This window comes from Pisolithus orientalis (genome assembly GCF_024613125.1).
Source record: "Pisolithus orientalis strain OTSU chromosome Unknown F5J12scaffold_2, whole genome shotgun sequence".
Classification (NCBI taxonomy): Eukaryota; Fungi; Basidiomycota; class Agaricomycetes; order Boletales; family Pisolithaceae; genus Pisolithus; species Pisolithus orientalis.
In genome coordinates this window covers 1,309,347-1,333,284 of record NW_026260783.1, presented here as the reverse complement: position 1 = coordinate 1,333,284, position 23,938 = coordinate 1,309,347, and the positions used below count along the sequence as shown (strand labels likewise).

The 23,938-nt window shown below is 51.8% G+C and overlaps 5 protein-coding genes across 5 annotated transcripts; 3 read left to right on the top strand and 2 right to left on the bottom strand.

Moving 5' to 3' along the window:
- The first annotated feature begins 26 nt into the window (after nt 1-26).
- F5J12DRAFT_798236 (gamma-glutamyltranspeptidase) lies at nt 27-2,988 on the top strand. Its single transcript, XM_051744207.1, has 12 exons — nt 27-591; nt 643-949; nt 998-1,150; nt 1,204-1,459; nt 1,513-1,528; nt 1,579-1,681; nt 1,730-1,792; nt 1,848-1,964; nt 2,012-2,069; nt 2,128-2,412; nt 2,475-2,540; nt 2,603-2,988. Exons 1-12 carry the CDS (start codon nt 221-223, stop codon nt 2,644-2,646), a joined length of 1,839 nt encoding a protein of 612 aa, XP_051605020.1. The 5' UTR covers nt 27-220; the 3' UTR covers nt 2,647-2,988.
- On the top strand, nt 2,611-4,914 carry F5J12DRAFT_194683 (signal peptide peptidase-domain-containing protein). The gene is made up of 7 exons (XM_051738352.1): nt 2,611-3,098; nt 3,163-3,279; nt 3,354-3,470; nt 3,556-3,646; nt 3,696-3,937; nt 4,011-4,300; nt 4,460-4,914. The coding sequence occupies exons 1-7, from the start codon at nt 3,003-3,005 to the stop codon at nt 4,770-4,772; spliced, it is 1,266 nt and encodes a 421-aa protein (XP_051605019.1). The 5' UTR covers nt 2,611-3,002; the 3' UTR covers nt 4,773-4,914.
- A 3,146-nt stretch (nt 4,915-8,060) lies between these two features.
- On the top strand, nt 8,061-16,248 carry F5J12DRAFT_712114 (uncharacterized protein; the record flags this gene model as incomplete). The annotated part of the gene is made up of 16 exons (XM_051740742.1): nt 8,061-8,767; nt 8,823-8,980; nt 9,020-10,405; nt 10,462-10,484; nt 10,539-10,594; nt 10,655-10,797; nt 11,406-12,196; nt 12,307-12,387; nt 12,448-12,940; nt 13,506-13,695; nt 13,749-13,829; nt 13,879-13,994; nt 14,047-14,493; nt 14,889-15,226; nt 15,283-15,852; nt 15,907-16,248. 16 exons carry the CDS (start codon nt 8,061-8,063, stop codon nt 16,246-16,248), a joined length of 5,922 nt encoding a protein of 1,973 aa, XP_051605018.1.
- A 127-nt stretch (nt 16,249-16,375) lies between these two features.
- F5J12DRAFT_712941 (beta-lactamase-like protein) lies at nt 16,376-19,446 on the bottom strand (the record flags this gene model as incomplete). The annotated part of the gene is made up of 11 exons (XM_051740799.1): nt 16,376-16,651; nt 16,709-16,962; nt 17,044-17,185; nt 17,255-17,509; nt 17,565-17,714; nt 17,776-17,922; nt 18,086-18,275; nt 18,339-18,917; nt 18,970-19,061; nt 19,138-19,183; nt 19,250-19,446. The coding sequence occupies 11 exons, from the start codon at nt 19,444-19,446 to the stop codon at nt 16,376-16,378; spliced, it is 2,328 nt and encodes a 775-aa protein (XP_051605017.1).
- Nucleotides 19,447-20,246: 800 nt separating this feature from the next.
- F5J12DRAFT_887880 (uncharacterized protein) lies at nt 20,247-23,786 on the bottom strand (the record flags this gene model as incomplete). Its single annotated transcript, XM_051747216.1, has 10 exons — nt 20,247-20,543; nt 20,599-20,668; nt 20,715-21,844; nt 21,898-21,978; nt 22,033-22,893; nt 22,946-23,173; nt 23,237-23,371; nt 23,425-23,600; nt 23,655-23,692; nt 23,719-23,786. 10 exons carry the CDS (start codon nt 23,784-23,786, stop codon nt 20,247-20,249), a joined length of 3,084 nt encoding a protein of 1,027 aa, XP_051605016.1.
- Nucleotides 23,787-23,938: the final 152 nt, after the last annotated feature.

Genomic DNA, 23,938 nt, shown 5'->3' with positions numbered 1-23,938 from the left:
CGGCTTAGTACCAGCCTAGTACAGTCATACAAATATGTCTTCCCCAGGGCTTTCAGCCTTCGTCTCATCGACTCACACTACCATTGGTACATGGCAGCAGCGCGCATCTTGGTTTAGAGCTGCCGTGCAAGTTACTCTGAACGCTGACCGTCTTTCAGGCTCGAGTCGGACACCCGTCAAAATCGTTGCCTGACCTGCTTTTCCGGCACTCGTGCTGCTCATGGATCCCAAGTCGTTCCTTCCCAAGGAAGCGTATGCCGCGCTCGAGAACACAGAATTTTCACGGTCCGAAGAACTTCCACTCTACACGTCGCATATTCCGCAAAGGCGCTCTGTCAGATGGAAGAAGTGCCTCTTATTTGTGATGTGCATCGTCGCTTTCGCCTTTCTACGTTGCGGGGATCAATTCCGAGGCTCCACTACACCATCGGCCCGGAATCCAGCGTTTCTCATAGTTGCTGAACATGGTGCTGTTGCATCAGAGAATAAACGCTGTTCGGATATTGGTGTCGAGGTGATGAAAGACGGAGGCAATGCTGTCGATGCTGCTATCAGTGCTGCATTTTGCACTGGTGTGGTCAACATGTTCTCGTACGTTCCGCAGACATCCATGCGATGCTTCCCCTCTGATTCGGTCTGTAGGTCTGGGATTGGTGGTGGCGGTTTTATGACCGTTCGTATACCCCCAAGTGCGCCTAACGCATCCTCAGAAGTTTACGTGATAGACTTCCGCGAGACTGCCCCGGCTCTTTCCAATACCACTATGTTCTCCGGGAACCCACTGTCTGCCAAGTACGGTGGTTTGTCTGTCGCCGTACCAGGCGAAACCCGTGGTTTTGAAGAAGCTCACAGACGATGGGGTTCTCTGCCATGGAATAGACTTATACAACCAAGCGTGGACCTTGCAAACCAATGGACCGTGGATACAGAACTAGCCAGACGCATTCAAGTCAGTACTCAGAGGATGGCATACTGCTGTTGACTAACGATCTTTCAGACGTACTCTAGACTAATGTTAGGACAGGATGAATGGAGGACAGTGTTTGCGCCCAATGGAAAGCCCCTAATCGAGGGGCAGACTATTCGAAGACCGAATTACGCTCGTACTTTGTCAGTCCTCGCATCGGATGGCCCAGATGCGTTCTACAAGGTACGCACCAAAGTATTGACATGAAATGGCCGTGAGGATAACGTATCTTGTAGGGTCCTATAGCTGATGCACTAGTCCGGAAAATTAAAGAAACTGGAGGCATCATGACACATGCAGACCTTGAAGGCTATGCTGTCAAAGTCGAACGGGCGCTGCGAGGCACGTACCGAGATAAGAAAGTCTATACGTCCAGAGCCCCCACATCAGGACCAGCCTTGCTCCACATGCTTAATCTAATTGAACGGTTTGATCTCACCAACGAAGGCCGAAGCGGATTGAATGCACATCGCATAGTAGAGGCCCAGAAATGTGAGCAGCCTCTTATCAATCCCTTGTCTACTCACTCCACATGGTGGTTGCAGTTGGTTTTGCAGCAAGGTGTTGGATTTTTGAACCGAGTATGGTATACATTACTTACGGGTTAGCAGGACCAGAATAGGGGATCCATCCTTTGCGCTCAACAATTCAGCCCTCATCGCTGAAATCTCTACCAAGGATTTCGCAGATCTTATAGCTGCCAATTTGACTGATGTGAGTTTCGGCGCATAGGACGATCTATGTTCTTTACACACTTTACAGGACCGTACTCATCCAGTGGGGTATTACAACCCAGAATTCGACATTGTGACTGATCATGGCACCGTAAGTTGTAATTTCCTTCACCAGCGGGGTCCCGTGAGTACTTGGATAATTTCAGAGCCACACATCAGCCGTAGATAGCCAGGGTATGGCTGTCGCTTTGACAACTACAGTCAACCTTGTGTTTGGCTCTCAGGTGCTTGATCCGGAGACGGGCATTCTTTTGAATGACGAGGTGAGAGTTGAGTACTACAGGAGGCAGGGAAGGGTTAACAAAAGTAGATGGACGATTTTTCTACTCCTGGATTTCCTAATGATTTTGGCCTGTGGCCATCGCCGTGTAGGTGACCTGCTCAAACCAACGCATGCGTAGCACTGATAGGGCCACCTACCACAAGACAACTACCCAGAACCGGGCAAGAGGCCTCTTTCTTCCATTGCACCCACCATCATGGAACACGGAGATGGGTCGTTTTATCTTGCCATAGGAGGATCGGGGGGATCCCGCATCTTCCCGTCATTGTTCCAGGTTATCCTGAACCTCGACTGGGGTTTAGATGTCAGTGAAGCCATAGAGTATGGTCGGATGCATGATCAACTACTTCCAATGGAGGTTGATGTGGACGACACTTTGCCGAACGACCTCGTCGATTTTCTGAGGGATCGAGGACACAACGTCACTGGTAAGGCATCTCGTGAAATCTAGGGAGGCATTGGTTATTAAACATGAGAACAACTTCGGAAGTGAAACCAATCGGCCGCGTTGCTGGCATAGTTCAGGCTGTCCTGCAAAAAGAAGGCACGATTTTTGGTGCGTGATACACCCATTAAACTCTACCCCTCTGGTCCGTATTGATTTTCCAATACCATCAGCGGCGAGCGACTCAAGGAAGAATGGTATCGCCGCCGGGTACTAAATAATTTTTCCTCAGGCGTTAGTCCACAAGCCCTACTCCTGACCAGGGGGGCTGACGAATAGGGATGAAGTAATGCAAACTAGAAGCACTCGGAATTTTTGTTGTGCTTTTAGTGGCGACGAATGACTAAATAACATGTATCGAATTTCTGGCACTGTGCTGCTATATCTGTACTTACCACCCCTTCTATCTGGTTCTACCGTATGCATCCGTTAATTTAGTCTACCTTTGCACGATGCCTGAAGCTGGGGTAAAGAACGGCAGTCATTGCGTAGTGCTGAGCCAGGAACAAATAATAGTAAACACACGTTGAGTGATGGGTATCACGGAGTCCCGGACGATGGTTGTATTCTTCCATGGACCATGTAGATTGGGGTGTCATATCTTCGTACGGTGGCCTTCTCAGTTTAGCAAGCGTATGCGTTTTTGCGGGAGCTTTCGGTTCTCTTCCGGTGTGTACTTAACGCTTCTTGTACCAAATTGTCATGGTGGCTGTATGGTTCCAACCGTTTTCAGAGCGCTCGCAAGTCAACTTCGAAACCAAGAAACGGAAATGTCCTCGAACCTGACGACGGGGAGGAAGAATCTATTTCAGAGCAATTGTCTTCGGCTGACGCGTGGACATTCCCTATCGTAAGTGCACTTCAGATGGCCAAGGGTTCAACATGACCATCATCCCATCCTGACGATTAGCGACTGCCCAACAGATCGGGTCCGTGGCTTTATTCGCCACGTATTTGTTGGTTCAGTATTTTGGCAAAGAATGGTTGAATAGACTGTTGGGTTGGTATCTCTCATTTGTGGGAGCGGGGTGCGTCTGGAGGGTAAGTTGCTCTGCGCGTACCGCGCTGCGTGTCGTTGCCGCTAAACTTCTTTCGTCTTTTCTGCCATGTTCTGCTATGTTTGCAGTGTCTCGTTCGCCTTGCGAGATTAGGGGCTGGGAAGGATTGTTGGCAGCGGTTCGACCAAACTCGTGTCTTCGTACTGAAGGGACCTCTAGGTTCGGGCAATTGTGTCACTGCCGTGTTGTTGGCTAACGTTATATGCAGAATTGTTCTCGATGTCTTTGAGAACCCCCTCATTGATACTATTGCCTGTGTCTTTGATACCTTCCGCCCTTTACGTTTCGTCCGAGACGAATCGGAAGTCTATCATCCTAACAAATATCCTCGCCCTCGCGCTTGCCCATAATGCACTGTCCATCCTGAGACTGGACTCTTTCCAGACAGGTTGTGTCTTGCTTTCAGGTCTGTTTCTGTATGACGTCTACTGGGTGTTTGGTACCAATGTGGTGAGAATTTGGTTTAGTTCACCGAGTAGAGTGGTCGAGTGGCAGTGGAGAGTGACTGACTGCATTACTCAAGATGGTTGAGGTCGCTACGTCACTCGACGTGCCCATCAAAATTCTATGGCCTAAATCCCTCTCATTCACAACGGAAAAGGGGGTCACGATGCTCGGACTCGGCGATATCGTCATACCTGGCATGTTTGTCGCCTTGGCCCTTCGTTATGACTACTCTCGATCGAAGAAGACGGACTCGTTCAGCAAGCCATACTTCTTCGTCACATTAATGTCCTACATACTGGGCCTGGTGACCACTATGACGGTCATGCACACGCTTGGTAGGGCCCAGCCTGCTTTGCTATATCTGAGGTAAGTCACTGCGGAGGGGGAAAGGTTGCCTTATTCCCATTTCTATAATCGCGGTGCAATCGTGCTGATTTGGTCGTTTGTTGGATATGCTTGTCTGTGCACCGCCGAACTTCTGGGTCATCCTTGTCAAACCCCACAACAACTTGCCACGAACGCCAGTCCGACGTGCATCTTCGCTTTCCTAGCCACCGCTTTCTTCCGTGGTGAACTTCGAGACGCATGGGTTTGGTCGGATAACCCTGAACAAATGCAACAGGAGTGTCCTCCCGTGGCAAATGCGGACGGGCCACAAGATGCGGCGCCTTCGATTATCCAAACGAAGAACTTAGATGGTCCTACACAAACGGAAAATGTAGACGCGGCGCGGCAGGTCGAATGTGGGCGGGACGGGAAAGACTCGTTGAAAACGGCTCGTGAATCCGGGGGATCAAGATTGAAAAAGAGTAACAAGGGTGGAAAAGATGCACGATAGATTTACCCCGTGCACATCGGACTGCTTAAGACTACGGACTCCAATGGATCTACCCTGCCGGCACGGTACAACGTGTGAATGATGATGAGAGGATGAACTCTTAAAGAAGTGACCAAAGTTGCTATACTGTGTGAATGAAAAGTGTGGCCCACGTTGGCTCGTATCCGAAGAGGAACGACCCTGCTGCGGTGCTTCTAAAGGTGTTTGTTGACACGAGGCATATGAGCCAATGGACTGTCCCGTACCTGACACAAGTCGTAATAATCAGCAGGGAATACTAGTCGTCAACAAATAAGTATGTATGGAGCACATACATATGGGTACGTCGAACCAAGGAAATGGCGTTGGGCGGTAATTACGAGCTTCCTGAGTATACGGTACGTCGTCTCCCATCTGGAACCAATTCCACCATGTTCCGGCAGTCGAGGGACGATGAACCCATCGATGGTGGGTCGGCAGAACTGGGCAGTGGAAGTAACGTGCAAGGGTTGAGGCGCTGAGACCTCGCTCCCGTTCGGGTAGGAGTATAGCGGATAAAGAATGACATGCGCATGTCTGTTATACTGTATGATCGATCGGACGACAGGTGGCATTTGACGTGCGGCGCACACTCGGCTCTTTCAGGCTCTTTCATTACACGCTCGCCATTTCAGCACCCGATGTCTTTCTTCACTTGATTGGAAGTTGGGCACGCGAGGGCACACGCCAGTAAAGAACAGTACTCACGTTCTATTACTGTGTTAGTGGGAAGGGGGGCTTGCAGGGGCTACTGACAGGTGTCAATTGTCATGGACTACGTGAGGACACGCTGGGCGCTCTGAAGTGACACGATGGGCCACAGGATGCCACAAAGCAGTTTAAGACTAGTATGTATGTCAGTTGGCGAGACTGCGCAAGACAGGAGGGGGACACGACTCGAGCCACCGGTCTGTGCAGCCAGCTCACAGCGTAGCTAGACTGCACCTCTTCTAATCAGTAACCCGATTCACGTCGTGTTCTCGATCTTCTGATGGCCAGGACAGCCCGAAGAAGGGTGGAGAGCAAGGGGACAGATTTGAAATAGGGGGGTATTGAATTTGTCGACTTTGCCAAACACGCCACTAATGGCTAGCTCTCGCGCACATACATGTACCTACCTAACGGATGCAGCGTGTCCATGAAGGTGCCCGAAGGTGGGATTATAATGTTGTGGATCTGCCTTGATTAAACTCAAGCTCCCCACTAGGACGGGAAAGCCTGGCGTAGGCCCTAAAGTAGGCGGTAAGCAATAAGCGGCTGGGTACTATAACAGCGGGAGATGACGGGGGATGGAAGACTCCGAGCCAGCTTCTTGGAATTGATCAATACGGGTTCATAGAGCTGATTATGACAGCTACATATGCGGGATTCATACCGTGTAACATCGTGTAACCCTGGATTGATTTTGTCACGATTGATCTACAGGCAGGGGTGGGTTCAGGAGGCGAGTCCGGGTCGAGAAATACGGAGTAAGGGTGACAGAGTGAGAACTTGGAGCCTGGCTGATTTCGTGTGGAGGGGAAGACAAGTGACAGAGCGCACTGATTGTGGTGTGACTAATCATTTTAGCGGATATGTACATAGGGAAACAGGAGAGGTCTGCGGGAGATCAAATGAGGAGAAATCTGATGGAGGGTGGAAGAACCGTGGGTATCTGGGGAGTGATGGCAGCCAGATTCGCCCTCTCTTTATAGATCGACCTCGTGTATTACTTACAGACATTGTAACCACGAACAGAGACACACACATGATGGCAAAGGGTTTGATCTGAGGATGGGGAAGGCGGAGTGGGAAATGCCGACGCCGAAGAGATGCTGGAGAGTATGCCAGGTAGAAGACAGCCGAAAGAGGAGTCGGCAGTAAGGGGCTGGTTACAAAGTTTAGTTCCCGAAAGCACACGTGTTGCAGTAGCAATGCAGTACAGTGCGAGCGGAGGAAGAACAACGACTGCACTACTAGTAGTGTGGTTGACTGAGGGACCCAGGGTCGCGGAAGGACCCCGGGCAGTGCCATAAGACATGTGAATGACTGGACACAGGAGGGAGAAGGCGAGGGGTGGTTATTGGAGTGTCTGGGGTCTGGCTCGGTCCGTAATTCCAAAGTCCTGGGCGTGCGTCTCTTTTTCATCTCCTCCTAGTGGACCATCCCACCCCCCTCGCTGTTCCTACGCTCATCCCGGTCGTATTTACATTGTGAGTGCTTGGATTTGTTCGTCGTCCTCGCCATCGGCGGAACTGGAGATCGTAGCATCTTACATAATCTCTCCTTACCAGAGTGTGGTATCTCGTGTCTCGAACACTTTGCAGCACCAGATTAACGCCTGCCCGGGTCTGTGTCACCCACATTACGTCCTCCTAAGCTTTGGTATGTCTGTCTCGCCCATCTTCCCTTCCTCCCCTCACTCGACCATACATCGCAGCATTACATGGGCCTCTTGTCGGCTACAGCGTCCTCGTATCATCAGGACCCCCTCACTACCCGTGCCCGGCCACCGGGAGAACGCCCGTCCATCGACACCTCGTTCCACCCTTCCTATTCATCTGAACCAAGCCCCAACTCTTCCTCTATCCAGTCCTCGCCAAATTGGCAGAACCTCTCCGACCCACATCACACTGTGGTCAACCCTTCCTTCGCAACCCATATGCTCCATCAGGCCCTTCCCCACCATCTTGCCTCCGATACTTCAGATCACCACCCCCCCATGCAATCCGTCCCCAACACTGACTGGCCCAATCTCTTTTCAGCTCCCTTGAATTCTGCTTTCTTCGCTAGTCTTGCTTCGCAGGGTGCCATTCCCGAGGGCCCGAACAACAATCACGACGCCCAGCATCATTTGGCCTCCCAATCAAGGCCCCAGCCCATCAAGACGCAACAGAGGAGCCAACACAACGGCCAGACCCATCCGGCTTGGTCAAACAGCACAACAACATTTCCATCACCATCCCATCATCTGCCCAGACCCTCGATCTTGAGGACTCAGGCCTCCACCGCGGGACCCTTGATCGACAAATCAACCTCATCCCCTCATGACGTCTTGGTCTCGCCCGCCCAGCCTCAACACGGTCGTCTTTCTAGACTGCCCAAGATCGCTGACGGCAGGCGCGTCATGGTGAGTTCATGTTCCAAACAGACTCCAGCCTCCTATAATCGCATCTCTATTAGACATCGGATTCGCATTTGACGAATGTCAATCAGAACCGAAGCACGAATGGGCTTGCACCCGACATGCACCCCGACCTCCTATCGATCTCCAACTATACAGGGTGTAATATGCCTATAGAACGTTCAAACGTTGGCGTACTACCATCGTTGTGGATGTCACCCCAATCCACTACACCTTCGTCACCTTGGTCCTACTCGCCTCTCACTCAACTGACTATACCTCAGAACGGAATCACTCACCAGGATTCGTCACCGCACTCTGCTCAGAAGCCCTTGCCACCTTCCGCGAAGTCCTCCCTTGCTCTGGACACCAAACAACCCATCTTTAGTGATATTTTTTCCGATGATCTGTTCATTCCAACGACCAAAGATGCTGGCCCCAGTTCCTATACATCCCCCAGATTGTCAGGCTCCCCCGATCTTCAGTCGGCGTCTCTGGAACATTCAGGAGAAAAACCAGAGGAACTTGCCAAACAAGATCCCTTGGCAGCCCAGGTCTGGAAAATGTACACTAGGACGAAGGCACATCTTCCTCATGCTCAACGAATGGAAAATATCACTTGGCGGATGATGGCTCTGGCACTGAAGAAAAAGAAAGACGAGGAAGAAGAGGCAAATCAGAATGATGTGGTGGCAGAGAGGAAGGTTAGGATAAAGGACGAAGTCACCACTCCACCCACTCCCACCTCCATGGCTGAGCCGTCTTCCTCTAACATCGGTGGGGAGGAGAGAGGTCGATCCATTGCCAAAGGTAAAGGGAAGGTGCGGGTTGTTGGATTCGATGGCACTAACCAGGATGGTACGGAGGACGACGAGTAAGTGTTCTTATTTCCATTTTGTCTTTGCCCTGGTAAAGCGGTCCATTCTCAGTGCTGTTCCCATGGACTGGCGGGCTGTGAGTAGATCTCGGTCACGGATCTCCATGGATTGGAGACCGCAAAGTCGCTCTCGTTCTCGGCCAGGATATGGATATGACCAAGGGGTCATGTCTGTCCAATTCGATGGGCAGTTCCCATTCCCCCCTATGGGTCCAGGAACCTCTACTAATTCACATGAAACTCAACAAGGATATGCCCGACGCGTTTCTGGTGACATGAAGGGCCTTGCGGGTTCTCCAAGCATACCCATTCCAAGTACTTCCGCACTACCTGCGCATCGGCACCCCTCATCGTCGTTGCATTCCGCATTATCCGCCGTGCATGAAGGTACTGTTGAGCATGTATCTGTGCCATACGGCAGTTCCTCCCGTCAGAACGCGTGTAATCATCAAATGAGTCATTCGCTCTCCGTTCTCAATACCCCCGCTTTCCAGCCTTCTTCTCTTCCTCCTTTCGGTCTCCACGGTCTTTCCAAGCTCCCGACAGAGGACCAATCAGCAAAACCTCGTGTGTTCCCAAAACACGTGCGCAAGACGAGCTTTGATCACACCGTGGAGAAGGAGGGATTTTTCATTGGGCCAAGCGGTAGGCATCAAGTGAATGGGAAACCCTTGTCCCCAGACAGCCTCTTGGGGCAGAAGCGGCCGGCTGAAGCCGTTCTCGCTGAGAGTTTGCTGCGTGCTGATCCCTCAGATATCGATGGTACTAATCCGCGGCTACCACAACCCCGGGACGCGGATCAGTACGTCAACAGTGGTTCTTTTCCCTCCACGACTTTCAATTTCAGCTATCCTCCATTCGATGGGATGTTTGACCTGTCAGCTCAAGGAAGTTCTGTGGCGCATAACGAGTTCTCGCATATGCTGCATGCTTCAGATAGCGGGCGATCGTCTGACCTACCCTTCCCTGATTCTGCATCACATTCGCTTGCCGGACCTACTTATACGTCTTCAGTAGGTTCTCCTCATGGTATAAACGAGGGACTCTCTGCGGCTGCAGCTGCCAACGCCGCCATGACGGAGCGCTATGCCCAGCCAAATTCGGCCAATTTCTCTTGTGATGAAGGCGGTCTGGAGTACCACATCCTCGGACTTCCCTTTGCGTCTCTGGATGCTAGTGTGGGTCTTGCTCAAGGACCTTACACGCACGTTGATCCCACGCAGATTCTGCCTGTGGACCACACTGGTGAAACCATCCTGCAGAGTTATCACCCAAGTCCATCGAGCGATTGGGGGAACGGTATACCCACTTCTTCCACTGCATCCCCTGAACCTTACACCGCCCCGTCACCACCGTCAGTCGATGGCGCCAACTCCCGCTCACAGAATCGCAAGATTGCGTCAATGAAGCGAATGGTGCAGGATATACAGCGGAAGAAATCAACGTCGGGCGCGACTGTTAATGCTGTTGCGGATTCTCGATCGTCAACAAGCACCCCTGATCCGACGACCGAAGGCAGTAGTAGCGCAGTGAAAGGGAGCAGCGAGGATGGGGAGCAACCGCCCACATCATGTACAAATTGTCAAACAACTAACACGCCCCTCTGGAGACGAGATCCAGAGGGACAACCGCTATGTAAGTCAATACAGTTCCCTTGTATGTTTTCTGGCGCTAAACTCTGTGTTGCGAAGGTAACGCGTGCGGATTGTTCTATGTAAGTCGTCGTATCGCGGGGGGACTTGGGTGATGGTACTAAAGATATGTTTAGAAATTGCACGGAGTCGTACGGCCGTTATCGTTGAAGACAGACGTAATAAAGAAAAGGTTTACACTTTTAAACGTCGGTGTCGCTGCCGTTAGCATCTGACCGTCTCCTTATCGCAGGAACCGTGCCTCTGGAGCACCGAATGGCAATGCCCGCAAAGGAAATGCAGGTTTACCCAAACTTGCTGCTTCGACACGCCCCCGCGCGTCTACCACAAGTACGCTTCCGAGCGGCTTGACGGCTCCACGTGGGGCGCCCAGTAGTAGTAATCGGCCAGGAGTGGCCTCGACCCCGACTGGAACCTTGGCACTAAAGAGACAGCGGCGGACGTCGACAGGTCTACCGGGACTATCGTCCACCCCGTTTGCTCGCAAGGGAACTGAACCGAATGTACAAACATGATGTATCCAGCACCTCACCGTCAGTGGCAACGTCTGTTGTTGCGCTTATTCATCTACTGACGTTGTGGGGTTCATGTATATTTTCTTGTCCATGCTCGGATCGTACGATGACGCGACTACATAGATTATTTCATTTTTGGTCTCATTTCGAGTCGGTCTGTTGGCTCACATATGTGTATGATTGCTGCGCTATAGCAGGCACCGTTGCTCCTAGTAGTCTAATGTTATTCCCTCCTGTGAGAAGAGGTTGTAAGAACAGCCAATATGTCTTTGTTTTGTTTTTGTTTTTTTTTGGGGGTGCCCAGGGCTGACACGAAAGACCCTGAGTTTGCTCGCGCCCGACGAGGCACGAAGACGGTGGGACGCCCAGGATACCCAAGTACTGGCCTGTGCAATCCCCGCACTGTATAATATTAATATCCGTGCTGGACCACCGTCAAACTGGCTTCGTTCTTTAGGAGCGTCGCAGGTCCTAATACGCCGCGTCCTCCACCCTCATTCCCCGGTCTTCAACCTGTAGCTTCCAAAGACATCCAAGTTAGCCGTCGCGTATCTCGAACGGACCTTGATTTCGAGCAGGCGTTGCGCACGGGCGGAACCGCGACGCTTAAGGAGGGTCTGGATGTAAACTCCCTCGGTGTGGAGGACAGCCCAGCACCCTCTTCGAACCCCGTTGATCAACGTTGTCAACCCCGGCACGGGTCTACCTCGCCAGCCCCCCAGAAGGAGATGTACACTTCTCGCCCTTTACCGGCACCTGCGACACCCGTCGTCGTGCCCCCGACCCCTTCTCCGGGCCCTGCTCCCACCGCTCACGCCATCGCCTCCACCAACGTACAAAGAGCCACTTCGTCCTCCTCATCTAACGAAATCTTCTACGATGCTGAGGATATTGACATGCAGCAATCTAAACGACGATCTATCTACCGCTCTCCTGGTACATCCAGCAGCCCAGATCTCGCTACTCTCTTGCGAAAAGCAAAAGGACGGGGCGGTGTCGTCCCAGCTAATCTCGTTCAGAGCCAGAAGGAAAAGCGGTCGGAACCGCCTCCCCCATTGCCCAGCGCGTCATGTTCGTTCTCGTCCACCGCCCCTACCGCCGTCTCTTCTGGTACGCTTCGTGCACCAGCGCGTTCAAGGTCGTCGACCTCTTCGGCTGCCAATAGCCCTGCACCCCCAAAATTATCCATCACCCCAGCGCCCTACAGAGCTAGCGCGAAGTCTGCCAAGGATCCTATAAGCCCCAGCGGCTCGGACTGGGTAATAGCAAGTCCACGCTCAAGGACCTCCTCAAAAGCAGACTCCGACAAGGTGCGGTGCTACCTTTCCTTCTCTGTCACTTCCTCACCCGAACATTCTGCATGTGCTAGGTGTCGAAAAACTCCGTCAGGGCCAAGACGAGTGCGTTTTTGGGTAGGATGCTGGGGCAGTCCACGACTCGCGAGCGTTCTGTACGTCAACGATCCCGTGTATAGCTTGCATTCGCTCTGATCACATTCAAATATGTTCAGCGCACCGATGCCTCGTTACCCGGGTCTGCTCACGGACGATCCACTTTTGCTGATGTCTTTGGTTCTCCTGTTCCCCCTTTACCAAGTGATGTCCCTGCCCAACGTCCGCCCACCGCAGCTTCTGTGGACATCTTTACGAGTCCTCCAACCAACCCCCGCAATCAAAAGCCTTTGCCGCCTATCCGCGTGGCACCAATCGACCGCGCGAGCAACGAATCCGAGGCAAGTTCCCTGGTCGTGATTGACCCTATTTCCCGTATGAAAGTCCGTACGCCCTCTCCTGAGGAACGTTCTGTCAACCGTCCGGGAGCCGATAAATTTATGGGCCATGGAAAGCGGCGGAGCATGAGTGTCAACGATGTTGACATACAGAAAATGGACTGCCAATCATCACCTCCACCAGCGTTACCACCGAAAGGTTATGATACCAATACTGACGATCGCGCTTGGGATTCCAACACCTCCCTCAGCGGCATCCTTAGCGATTTTAGAGGTGTCCTTTCGAAACTGGATCCAGGCCCAGTCTCTTCGCTTGACCTCCGGGACCCCTGTACGCCGGCACGGAGTACAACTTCTGCCCGCCCCAGCTCCTCAGGCACCCGCGCCCAGACCGTAACCCAGAGAGATACGAAATTACCGGTGTTACCCTCTGTCGCATCGTCAGCCCCTTTCGTTCCCCTGCCAACGGATTCATCTACAGAAGTTCCCTCGAAAGGTCGGACAGACAAAGAACGTGTCATGGCACCTCCCCGTTCTTCTTCGCTCTATACCCCAGTTCGCGGACAGTCTGGGTCAGACGCTGGCACCGCCCCCGCAGGATCACCCCGGGTTGCATTCCTACGGCACGGTCCTAGTCCCCTAAAAGTCACAGGTTACGGTAACCAGATGCAATCGTCGTACCGTGACATGTCCCGGCTACGCGTACATCATCGTTCAGCCGCCTCAAGCTCCGAACCCTCCCTGATTCCGACGGTCGATGATATTCGTTCTCGTGAGTCGTTCCAGAGATCATTTCGGACAAACGTAAATTAATCGTTTTGTTTTTTCTGTCTTCGTAGCATCTTCACATCAAGAACTCACCACGAGTGACCTTATCATCAACCGATACGCTTCGAATCCCGCTTTCTCCAAAAAAGAGGATGAAACCACAGACCCAGAAGAACGAGGAAAGGAGCTTGCAGTAAAATGCTATCAAGAAGATGAGGAATTTTTGGCCAAGGACAAAATTGCTGAATGGTTGGGTGGCAAGTGAGTATTTTGGCATCTAGCCCTTGCGAGTTGTACCTGATCTTGTAATGGAGTGGTCGAATTAACAAGATCGCTTTACACTATTACATGGGCTACTATGACTTTACAGGTCTCAGGCTGGATTCTGCCTTCAGGTGCGTGCCAGCCCCATGGGTGGAAGCATTGCTGAACATGACGCTTAAGGCGATTGTGTGCGAAGCTATATCTGAAAGCTGAAACCCAGCAGGTGGATCGTATTTTGGAGGAATTTAGCAGACGCTTCTGGGATTGCAATCCCAGTCGTGTTTATGGGAGTGCCAGTATGTCGTTGAGAATCCGTGGTCAACCATCGCATTTGACAACCATTCTCAGGTGTCCTCCATGCGGTCACGTATTCATTGTTATTACTGAACACTGATCTTCATGTGGCGGACATTGCCAACCGGATGTCCCGAAACCAGTTCGTACGCAACACTATGGCAACGATCCAAATGCAGCTTCACTCAAATCGACAAGGTTCAAGTACCGAGCTTGACCACGACGACGATAGTAGTAGCCCAGTTGGCTCGGAGGGAACTGAGACGCAGTCACTAGCGCGCTCGAAGAGGAGCGGAAGTAATGCAAGTTGGAACAGCGTATCCAAGGATACTTTTATTTCGACAGGAGGAACATCTTCCACACTTTCCGCAACTCACCCTTCGCAAAATAGCAGCACGACGTCTTTCCAACATCCCTCCGTGAATGAACCAAAGTCACCGAACGTACATGCCATTTTTGACCGCAGTTGGGAGTTGGAGATGGAAAGCTTGCTGAAGGTGAGTCAGCTCTCAGGTCCCACTTCGAATGTGCACTCGTTTAACCCTGAAAAGGATATGTATAGTGCTATCAAGAGCCATCAGATATTGCTACCACTTGGTAGTACTTTTGCACCTCGTTCTTCTATGTCTTCATTGAGTCCAAGTACAGCTCATACACTGATAAGGCGAAATCGAAGTTTCCGTGGCTCTTCGGACCGGATCACAACTCTGAAACGTGGAAGCATCAGAGGCCTACAAACGATCCTTGGTGCACCCTACAGTCCATACAGCAGCAACAGTAGCGTCGATGGCAGGGTCAGCCCGTCGCCGAGCTTCGCAACTTCAACGCATGAAGTAAGCATATCTGTCGATGGCCGAGAATAAGGTATTAACTGGGATAACAGGGTGTGGGCTCAGTGGCTGCCTTCCTCACCCCGGCTCTCGGCTTCGCTTCAAATCTGTCGCATACTATTATTCGTGAAGCGCAAGAGGATGAGGATCGTAGCTTTACCAGCATCGTGTCTGATTCGACAAATATCAGTATATCCGACGAAGAACTCGCTTTGTTAGGTGCTCCCTGGGCGAAAGAGGGCATGCTTTGTCGTAAACAGTACTGGGAGTCAGCTGGAAAACGAGCGAAGTCCAAAGGCTGGATGGATGTTTTTGCGGTCATACAACGGGGCGAACTGAACATGTTCGTTTTTGGAGCCCATGGAAGTACTTCTACTACTGTCGTCGGTGGTGGAAACTGGCTTGTACGTGCTCACATTTTATCTGCATTAACTTGAATCTCACGGACGTCGGCTCCAAGGAAAATGCCCAGTCCGTGGGAACCGTGCAGCTCGCACATTCCCTGGCACATGTGCTACCACCTCCAGGCTATAGCAAGCAACGCCCGCACTGCATGGTGTTGACCCTTGCGAATGGTGGTGTCTACTTCTTTCAAGCGGGCACGGAGGAACTAGTGAACGAGTGGGTTTCCACGTGCAACTATTGGGCAGCGAGAACTAGCAAGGAACCACTGGCCGGTGGTGTCTCCAATATGGAGTACGGTTGGAGTCGCGTGTCCGACGCATTACACCCGCGTTCCGTTTCAGAAAACGATACAACGCGCGACCTCGATCGTACCGACACACTCAGTGTACGTAGCAGTCGCAGCAACCGGAGCAAGTTCGGTTGGAATGGGATTCAGACGGTTCGTGCTCCGCATTCCCCGTGGTCGGACAGGACATACGTCAACGACTGGAAGCCCCCGATACCCCCATCTATATCCAGCATTAACGATGAAGAGACTCAGTTGGAGGCTCTCCAAAAATATGTTGGAACGCTGAAGAAAGATCTGAAACATCATAATGAGTTACGTGAACCTATGGCCGCCCTGGTACGTGGTTCTATTCTATTCCTTGTGGGAGCAATTGCATAATTCTCGTTTCAGTACCCACCACGGTCGGCGAATAGCATAAAGGCGCAAAGCAACTGGGAAAAGAAGTCCCAATATCTGTTGACCGAGATTGTCAAATATGAGTCATACATTGACTCGCTCAAGGCCGCGATGACGCTGCGGCTGAGCAAAAGAGGCGAAAAGGCGTTGGAGCGGGCACTTGTGCACGCTTCCCCTGATAATGATGCAATGGGTGCTTCCGCTGGCAAACGGAAGGACTCCACTGATCCCGATGAAGATACGGCGTCCGAGGCTGATGGACAACTACTCAACCCTATACCCGGTTCCTCCCCCCGCTTCCATCATCGAAGAGAGACTGCTGAAAGTGGGCAGTAGATACCTTACCTCTATCTAATGCTGTTTATACTGGTTGGAGGAAATGTACATTAGAAGTTAGGATATTTATCTGTGATATTTTTTGGTTTGTTTTACATACATATATCTTGGACTAGAATATAGGAAGTTATGCTATAGTGACTTCTGTTGTGTTCTCGCTCTCGCTCGGAGCTGCTACATTCTGCGGTGATGACTGAGTCTCCGACTCTACGTTTGCCATCGGCTCATCCTCAGGAAGCTGCCGAGAAGGATACTTCTGCATCGCCTTATCAACGGCCCCCTCTTCATTCACCATAGGCACGCTAGTTTTGAATAGCTCAGTAAGGGAGCTGATGGTCGAAACAGCCATATCAAGCACGGCTTCGATGCGCTTTCTGAGCGGCTCGCTAGTGCATGTTACAACCTGCCATTAATGACTAGCGTCAGAACATTGCGGCGACAACGCGAAAACCTAACTGACCAAAGTGACCAAGTTGATGTGTGCGTCAGCCTCATCCACACGAAGAATCAGCGCGGGATCGCGATTCACCGCATTGTCGTCTTGTTCGTGTCCGTGGTCATGTTGGTCGCCTTCACCAGTTGCATCTGGCATGTGCAGTTCCACTTCCCCGAAATGGTTTTCGAGGAATTCGGCAAGAATCTGTATTCGTGTATATGACGACTCGTTCTTGGAGTCTGCATGAGGATGTGCATGTGCACATGGTTGCGAGGTTACTGCATGAAGTTGACGACGACATGAGCACCGTACCATACACAATAAAAATGTTGATTACTGTCAGAGGGATATTAACTCACGTTTAACAGAAGCCGGGCTCGTATCGATACCGGTGATGAGGGTTAATGTCGAATCAGCAATCATGTCGTTGCTGGCACTTGAATCCCACTCAAGAGTCAACTCGTGTTCCGCGGTATGCTTTAGATCCACGACTCCCATCACCTGTAGAAAAATACGCAAAATTAGCCATGTCGTAGTGTAAGTCCTCGGCGGTTGTTGAATGGCCCTCACCCGCAGTGTTTGCACACCATCCTTATCGAACCCCTCTTCTACCTTTCCGAACATGCCTTCCAGGTGCCACCTCACTAAATCCCAGCCTACACCCAGAGCGATCTTCTGTCGCTGGGTGACCGTGCATGTCGAAAGCCCAGCGAAGTCGCGTAGATCCCTAGGATCGAGCAACGTATAAGAGTAGTCTTTTGAAACGAGCAATCCAGAAATTATGTCACTTTCTTGAGGTGGCTTACTTGCCAAAGTGCCGATCGCCTGGAGAAGTTCCCTGAGCCGCGGTCAAAATAACAGGGAAGAAAGAAGACCATACTTTGGCGACCCGCTCTCCGCGGAAAGATAACTCTAGTTCCTCAAGATTACGAGGTGTGTGGATCTTGACGTCCTCATCTCGATCTTTGAACCGCGCTGCCATGGCCGCACGTAAACGACCCATAGCCGTTGCTTCGCCGTGGACGAGAACCTGTCATTTTCTGCCCTCAGAATCCTATTCCTCGAGGGGAAATGATGAACGCGCTACATACGACATGTTGGGCCTTGACTTGTTCGATGAATTCCGAATTTTGTGAATAATCAACGTGAGCGCTGAAAGATATGTAGTCAACTGAAAGTTTCCGCGGTATAGTGTGCCCTTTCAGCGATACGATTTCTTCAGGTTCGTTCATGATATCCTATACGAGACCGGACTGTCATGAGCGCATCGCTCAAGTAATATGCTGACCAAAGAACTCCGATGTGCATTCCGAGTAGCGTACATAACGTATAACGACTGCACGGAATGGCAAAGAAAAAAAAAAAAGAAGAAAATCTCCAACCCAAATGCGACTCACTCACCCGAGCTAAAGTACCCTCAACAGAGTAACCTGTGACGATGAGACCGTTCCGGGGATCTGGTGCCCACAGCTCAAGAAGCTCACGGCTGGGTCCAGTCTGCAGAAAACCTGGACTTGCCAATACCACGCAGGGCGGTCCTTCTGCGATTTTTCGCTCCCAACCTCGGGGTTGGGGGAGATTTGATATGTGCCTGTGGCAGGGGAGTAAGCTAAGCTGGCCCCTTTTGGAAACGACGGGGAAAGCAGGAACTTACTTGAACACAAAGGGATTATCGCGCTTTGCAAACCTCGAGCGAATATTCGCATTCATCGTATGAATGTAGGTCTGATACACTGCCATGCACTTCCTTGCAAGGTTCGACGCGTAATAAATCGGAACATTGTGTAGATCCAGATGCTTCTTCCAATACTCGTCCAGGATGAGAAGCAACTCCTGAGCCCTACCGAGAGCAAATGCCGGCAAGAGAACATGGCCCCCACGTCGTATAATCGAGTGGACGAGACTCGTAAAGCGCAGCTCCTTCTCTTCCCTTCCTTCTAAAGTCTGCACGCCATAAGTACTCTCGACGATGAGGACGTCGGGTCGGATGGGTGGAACCTCAGCCTTGACAAGGTGGCGGTCCTCTTCACGGGAATAGTCGCCAGTATACAGAATCTTAAGTCCGGCGATGTCTATGAGATACATACAAGCTCCAAGAACATGACCCGCATGATATGGAGTGAACGACACGCCCGGACATGGCAGGATGAGTTGATGTGCCGAAACGGGAATTATGGAAGACAGTGACATGGACATCTCGAGTGGAGTGAAGAGTGCATCGGACGACGAAGAGCTGCACGGACACGTCGGCGTATGTAACGATAGAATGTGTATATATATCTCACCTCATACGGACGAAATCTTGCATCATGAATTTGTGGACGGCTTTCGTAGGATGCGTCATATATACCTTGCCTTTCCCGTCTCTGAAATTTGTCTAGAAGAAAAGAAACGCGTCCGAGTTAAGCCTCCACAGGCCAAGTAAGACGCGGTGAACACAGCACCGGACCCACCTTCTCCATAATGTAGGTCAAAGCCGCAGCATGGTCCAAGTGAAAACTGAGGTAGCGTTCACGGGGGGAAGTCAACAACAACGCAGTCATAAATAAATTCGAAAGAACGCACTGAGTAATGAGAATTGCGTCGACTGTACTCCAGTCCAATTCGTCGATGAACGGCAGCGATGCCATCCCAGTATAAGCAGGATGCACGCCGGCATCACAGACTATGGTCTTTCCTCTGTATCGTAACACACAACACGATCTCCCAACCTCTTGCCCGGCACCAAGGAGCGTAATGCTGAGTGTCGGGGAGTCGGCCATCGTAAAGAAGGCGCGCTTTGCTACGAGGTCGTTTCTGTCGAAGGATGATACTGACTGGCTGGCTAGGATGTATCTCGTAAAGGACAACGTATTACTAAGCAGCATGTTCTCGGAATCACGGACTATTAGTACTGGCTGGCTGAGATCTGAGACAACGGCGATGGGCGCTGGTCGGGCGTCTCGTAAAAAGAATCCCGGTGGAAACCGGAGGCACAGGGAACAAAAATTGGTCGCAATGGAGCATTCGGCGAAGAAGAAGCAGAAGAGGCGACGCCTACAAAGCACTCGTGAGCACCTCGATCGCGACGAACTTGTTGGCATCCTATACGAATCTGTTCGTAATGGCACTCGAGCGCTTTTCGTTATCTTCCATGATACTAACCGCTTATATGTATACATACAGGCCATGGGGGAACAGCCCAAACCACCTCTGCCACCTAGGACAACAGAAAACCATTGTATCAGTTTCGTAACGGAAAAGATACGACAGTTGGGAGCAGCATCCTGATAACACGCTCGACATGTTTAAGGTATCTATTCAATCCGAACTCACAGGCTTGACATGGTAATGATGTCATGTGCATACAAGTCAACTCTTTGAGCCGGGTCATCGTATGTCAGTACAGTAAGAAAAGAGAGGACAAAGATTCCTAAGCACAATGTTACTGTAAGTAAGTAAAGTGTTCCGGTCATACAAACATGGGGGAAAAAAAGATTAGCACTAAAACTTCCGACCAACCCGTGGTCAGAAAATCCCATCTCTCCACTATATCTTATATCTTAAACCGCAAATGTTGTTGTCACATGTCGTCGTAATGTGCCTTCGGCGAACTTATCGATAACTTGCCTTGCAACTTTCGCTGTCTCAAGTTTCTCACTTCGGTATTGATGAGGTCGCGTAGTCGTTCCAGGTCCAGACTTCGCTCTGCGCGAGATCCCATCAGCACGTTCCGCCAGATCCCAGCAGCGGCTACCGAGTTATCGATGTTCAGTTGCATAGGGCGATGTAACCGAACCATCTTTTGCATCAGGTGATCGGGGTTTGCATAGATAGCTTCCGCCCACGCGAGTCTAATAGCGAACCACCAACCCAGCGGCTGTCATATACCACTGTGGTCAGCACGAGAAACGTCGCAACATCTCAATGCTTACCCGTCCGTCGGGAAGAGTCCGTTCAGGGTAAGAGTCATATGTTGTCAATGCACCATCAGGAAGCGAGAATCTGGGAAACGTTGTCAATCTAAGCGTCATCATTTCACTCTACATACAACCATACCTGTGCACCACCCAATGATTCGCGTCTGAACGGTGCTTGGCCAGGACAACGATTAAGCGGGGTGCAGGCGTCGAAGCCGAATGGAATCCAGAGGTCTTTCAGCATCGCAGACGCGTCTCCATGCCGTCCGTTGAAAACAGCAGTACTGATGGCATCAGCTATATTGGGAGGTACGAACAACCTGTCCACTTTGCCACCAGGAACATCAGTCATGCGACTTCTCACGTAGCGCTTGTATGTTTGCGTCGACCAAATGCTCAAAGCAACCTCGTCAACTTGGTGTCCACGAGTAGTACTGCCAAGCGCTGCATCGAGTTCGCTCATGGGCCAAATGATCGCCCAGGTGAGGAGGCGTTGGTGAATACGTTGCCAGGGGGGAGGTGAAAGATCTTGGAAACCATCCCCTGCCGGATTCCAGACTTGTGAGTTGGCCCCTCGACTGCCTTCTTGAGGAAGAGGAGGCAAGGGTGGTGAGATTGGGCGTCGGTCAGTGTAATTACCCCCGTCTGGAATTTCAGGAAGACCTGACTCGGTGAACGCGCCGTGACCTTCCTCGTATTCGTCCACATCGTCTCTGGCCACTTCCCACGTTTTGTGCGTGACCCCAGATTGGCTACCGCCCGGCTTGACCCGCAGCTTATACAATTCTTCTTCCAGGAATTGCTGGCCAGGGGAATCATCACGATCAGCGTTCATGAACTCACTGACGCCCCGTGCCTCAGTGAGGGTGGTAGCCGCGAATCGCTGGGTGACCTCCTCGGTGTCGCCATACTCGTCGTCTGTAACATTGGTGTCGAAAACCAAACTGGCGCCATACCAAAGAGAGGTCGTACCTATGAGTTCCGTGCCATTCCGATACATCGACTCCGCCATAGTTCCGGTGACCTGTGTGTTGATATTCACAGTTTGAGTTCGCGGGGTCTGTCCGTACTGATCGACGCCCTCTGTGTATTCCGTACCCTCGCCTCCTACTTGCCGGCGGGAATCCGAAGACTCCGCGTATGAATGCGTACTACGGGGAGGCATTGAGGCACTGAGTGACTGAGGGCTCAAAACGTCGAGCCGTTCCTGCACTCGGATCATGCCATTAATGAGCTCTTTGGCCCACTCGGGGGGTTCTCGCTACAAAGGGTGGTCAGTTAACGAACGACCGGAGAGCATTTCAACACGCATACTGAATGGGGAGGTTCATAGTCCGCGTCGAGATGGACGTCAGGGTCATGATCGTGGAATGATTTGCGGTACTTTCTGATAGACTGCAGGACTAATTGTCAAAATCGCTTTGCAGGCTGCGTTGTGGATTAGCATACCTCGTTGTCGTATTTCATACCAAGTTTCTTGACCCTCTGTCGAACTGCTTTCCGAAGAGCTTTCTTCACTATTTCATGGGTATGTTGATCGTCCATTTGGTGAAGAAGAATACAAAGATCCATGTCGTGGAAATGGGAGTTGACGATCTCGGGCTCTAGTGTACTCGGGGCATAGGAGGTTCGATTTCCTGCGCCGCGAGCTGCTAGAGTTTGAGCGACAAGGCGTTCCTCTTCTGCATCAAGAGAGTTGGGCGAATGAGGTCGGGAAGGTGTGGGGGTAGTTGCGCCCTCCTCCTCGACGTGAGAGCGTGGTGAACGTGAGTTGGTGGGGTGTTGGGACCGATGTGACTTGTGTGATTTGTGCGATACATGTGATAGTTTGCTTCCTCCACCGTTCACCTGCGAAGCTACCTGTGAGATTGCCTGAAGTTGGGCAGCACCAGCAAATAGGTCGTCATTTGTTGGCGCGCAGCGATAGGGAGAGAATGGACGGCTCTGATGCGATGGCGATACGGGTGAGCCTGCCGCTGCACTGGTCGGGCCACGCCGCGAAGCCGCAGCCTCCGCATCGGGAGCGGCGCTGGCGGTGGACTGGGCGTGTTCCCGTTCCTTTTCCAGGCGAGCTTGCGCCTTGAAAGGTGCCTGACTGGGTGAATCCGAGGGAGATATACTGGGAGCGCGGCGATGTGAACGGGGAGAAGTGGGAAGGTGAGCGGTACGCCCTGATGGACTGAGGAAGGTGCTGGGAGGAAGGGGAGGGTATTCGGTTCCGGTGCGCGATTTGGAGCCAGCGCGGGAACGACGGGAAGGAGACATTGGGGTATCTTCTGGTGCGGTGCTGCGCGTCTTGCTGTGGGCTCTCTGTTTCTGATTTCAGAAATGATCAGAAACAGGGGATGAAGGACGGACGTACGGTTCGGACGGTGACGGTCTCACGCGACTCGCTCTCGACAGCGGAGATGACAGACTTTTGTGGCTTTGAACTGCTGACTTGGGAACGAGGAATTTTATGTTGAGATTTGGATCCGCTTGTGCTGGAAGGGGGTTCTACATTGATGGCAAGGGGAGCAGTGAGCGGGGAAGCCACTGACGTGGGGAGGGGGACTCTAGCGCCGGTCATAGGAGTGCCGTGGGTGCGTTGCTAAGGCGTAGAGGGAGAGCGTCAGAGGTAGGATCACGGAGAGGAGATCACCGGGTGGCGCACCTCCCACGATTTCTGCCAGGGAGGTTCCCCGTTATGGCTGGCGTTGTCTGGCAAGGGGCCAAAGTTGCCAAAGGAGGGACCCGAGTCGAAGGACTCGTAACGGGGACCAGGGGGATCGTGGGGTCCAGGCTCATGCTGGATGGCAGGATTCAAGGCGGGGAAGAACCGCTGTCGGAGATGAAACTCACGAGTTCTGAACGATGATCCGTGGAGAGTTCAGTTTTGCGACCGTCCTGGATGTTGGACTGCAGATCGTCGTCGATGGCACTGTGCTTTGCAAATGGGGAAGTGAGGGGCGGCAAGCCACTTGAGATAGGGGAAGCCAAAGTCTGAGATTCGCGCAGACCCTCGAGGTAGAGCAGGACTGGGATGCGAGGTTGTCAACGATATTCGAACGGGTGCATGAGCGACGGCGAACCTTTCTCGTTGGGGGCTGAAAAGAAGGTAAGGACGAGGCTAGGACAGACGACATCAACTCTGACTTGCCTGGAGTGCTGGAGCGGAGCAGGATCGGCCTGAGAGACTCCGAGGCAGCTTCGGCGACCGACATTGTTGGAGACGGAGAAAAACACGAAATTCGGAGGAGGATATGACAATTGCAACGGAACACAAACACACACAAACACGCCCTTTGTGGTCCAATTGTTTTGGTCCTTTTTTGGCGTATAAAGTGTCGACGTGTCCCCTCGACAAACAACAATG

Excerpts from the sequence above, each read along its gene's own strand:
- F5J12DRAFT_798236 (XM_051744207.1), top strand. The coding sequence starts at position 221 with ATGGATCCCAAGTCGTTCCTTCCCAAGGAAGCGTATGCCGCGCTCGAG. Across the intron at positions 950-997 it reads AACTAGCCAGACGCATTCAA|ACGTACTCTAGACTAATGTT; the intron begins GTCAGTACTCAG and ends ACGATCTTTCAG. Across the intron at positions 1,151-1,203 it reads GCCCAGATGCGTTCTACAAG|GGTCCTATAGCTGATGCACT; the intron begins GTACGCACCAAA and ends CGTATCTTGTAG.
- F5J12DRAFT_194683 (XM_051738352.1), top strand. The coding sequence starts at position 3,003 with ATGGACCATGTAGATTGGGGTGTCATATCTTCGTACGGTGGCCTTCTC. Across the intron at positions 3,099-3,162 it reads GAGCTTTCGGTTCTCTTCCG|AGCGCTCGCAAGTCAACTTC; the intron begins GTGTGTACTTAA and ends AACCGTTTTCAG. Across the intron at positions 4,301-4,459 it reads CCTGCTTTGCTATATCTGAG|TCCGACGTGCATCTTCGCTT; the intron begins GTAAGTCACTGC and ends CACGAACGCCAG.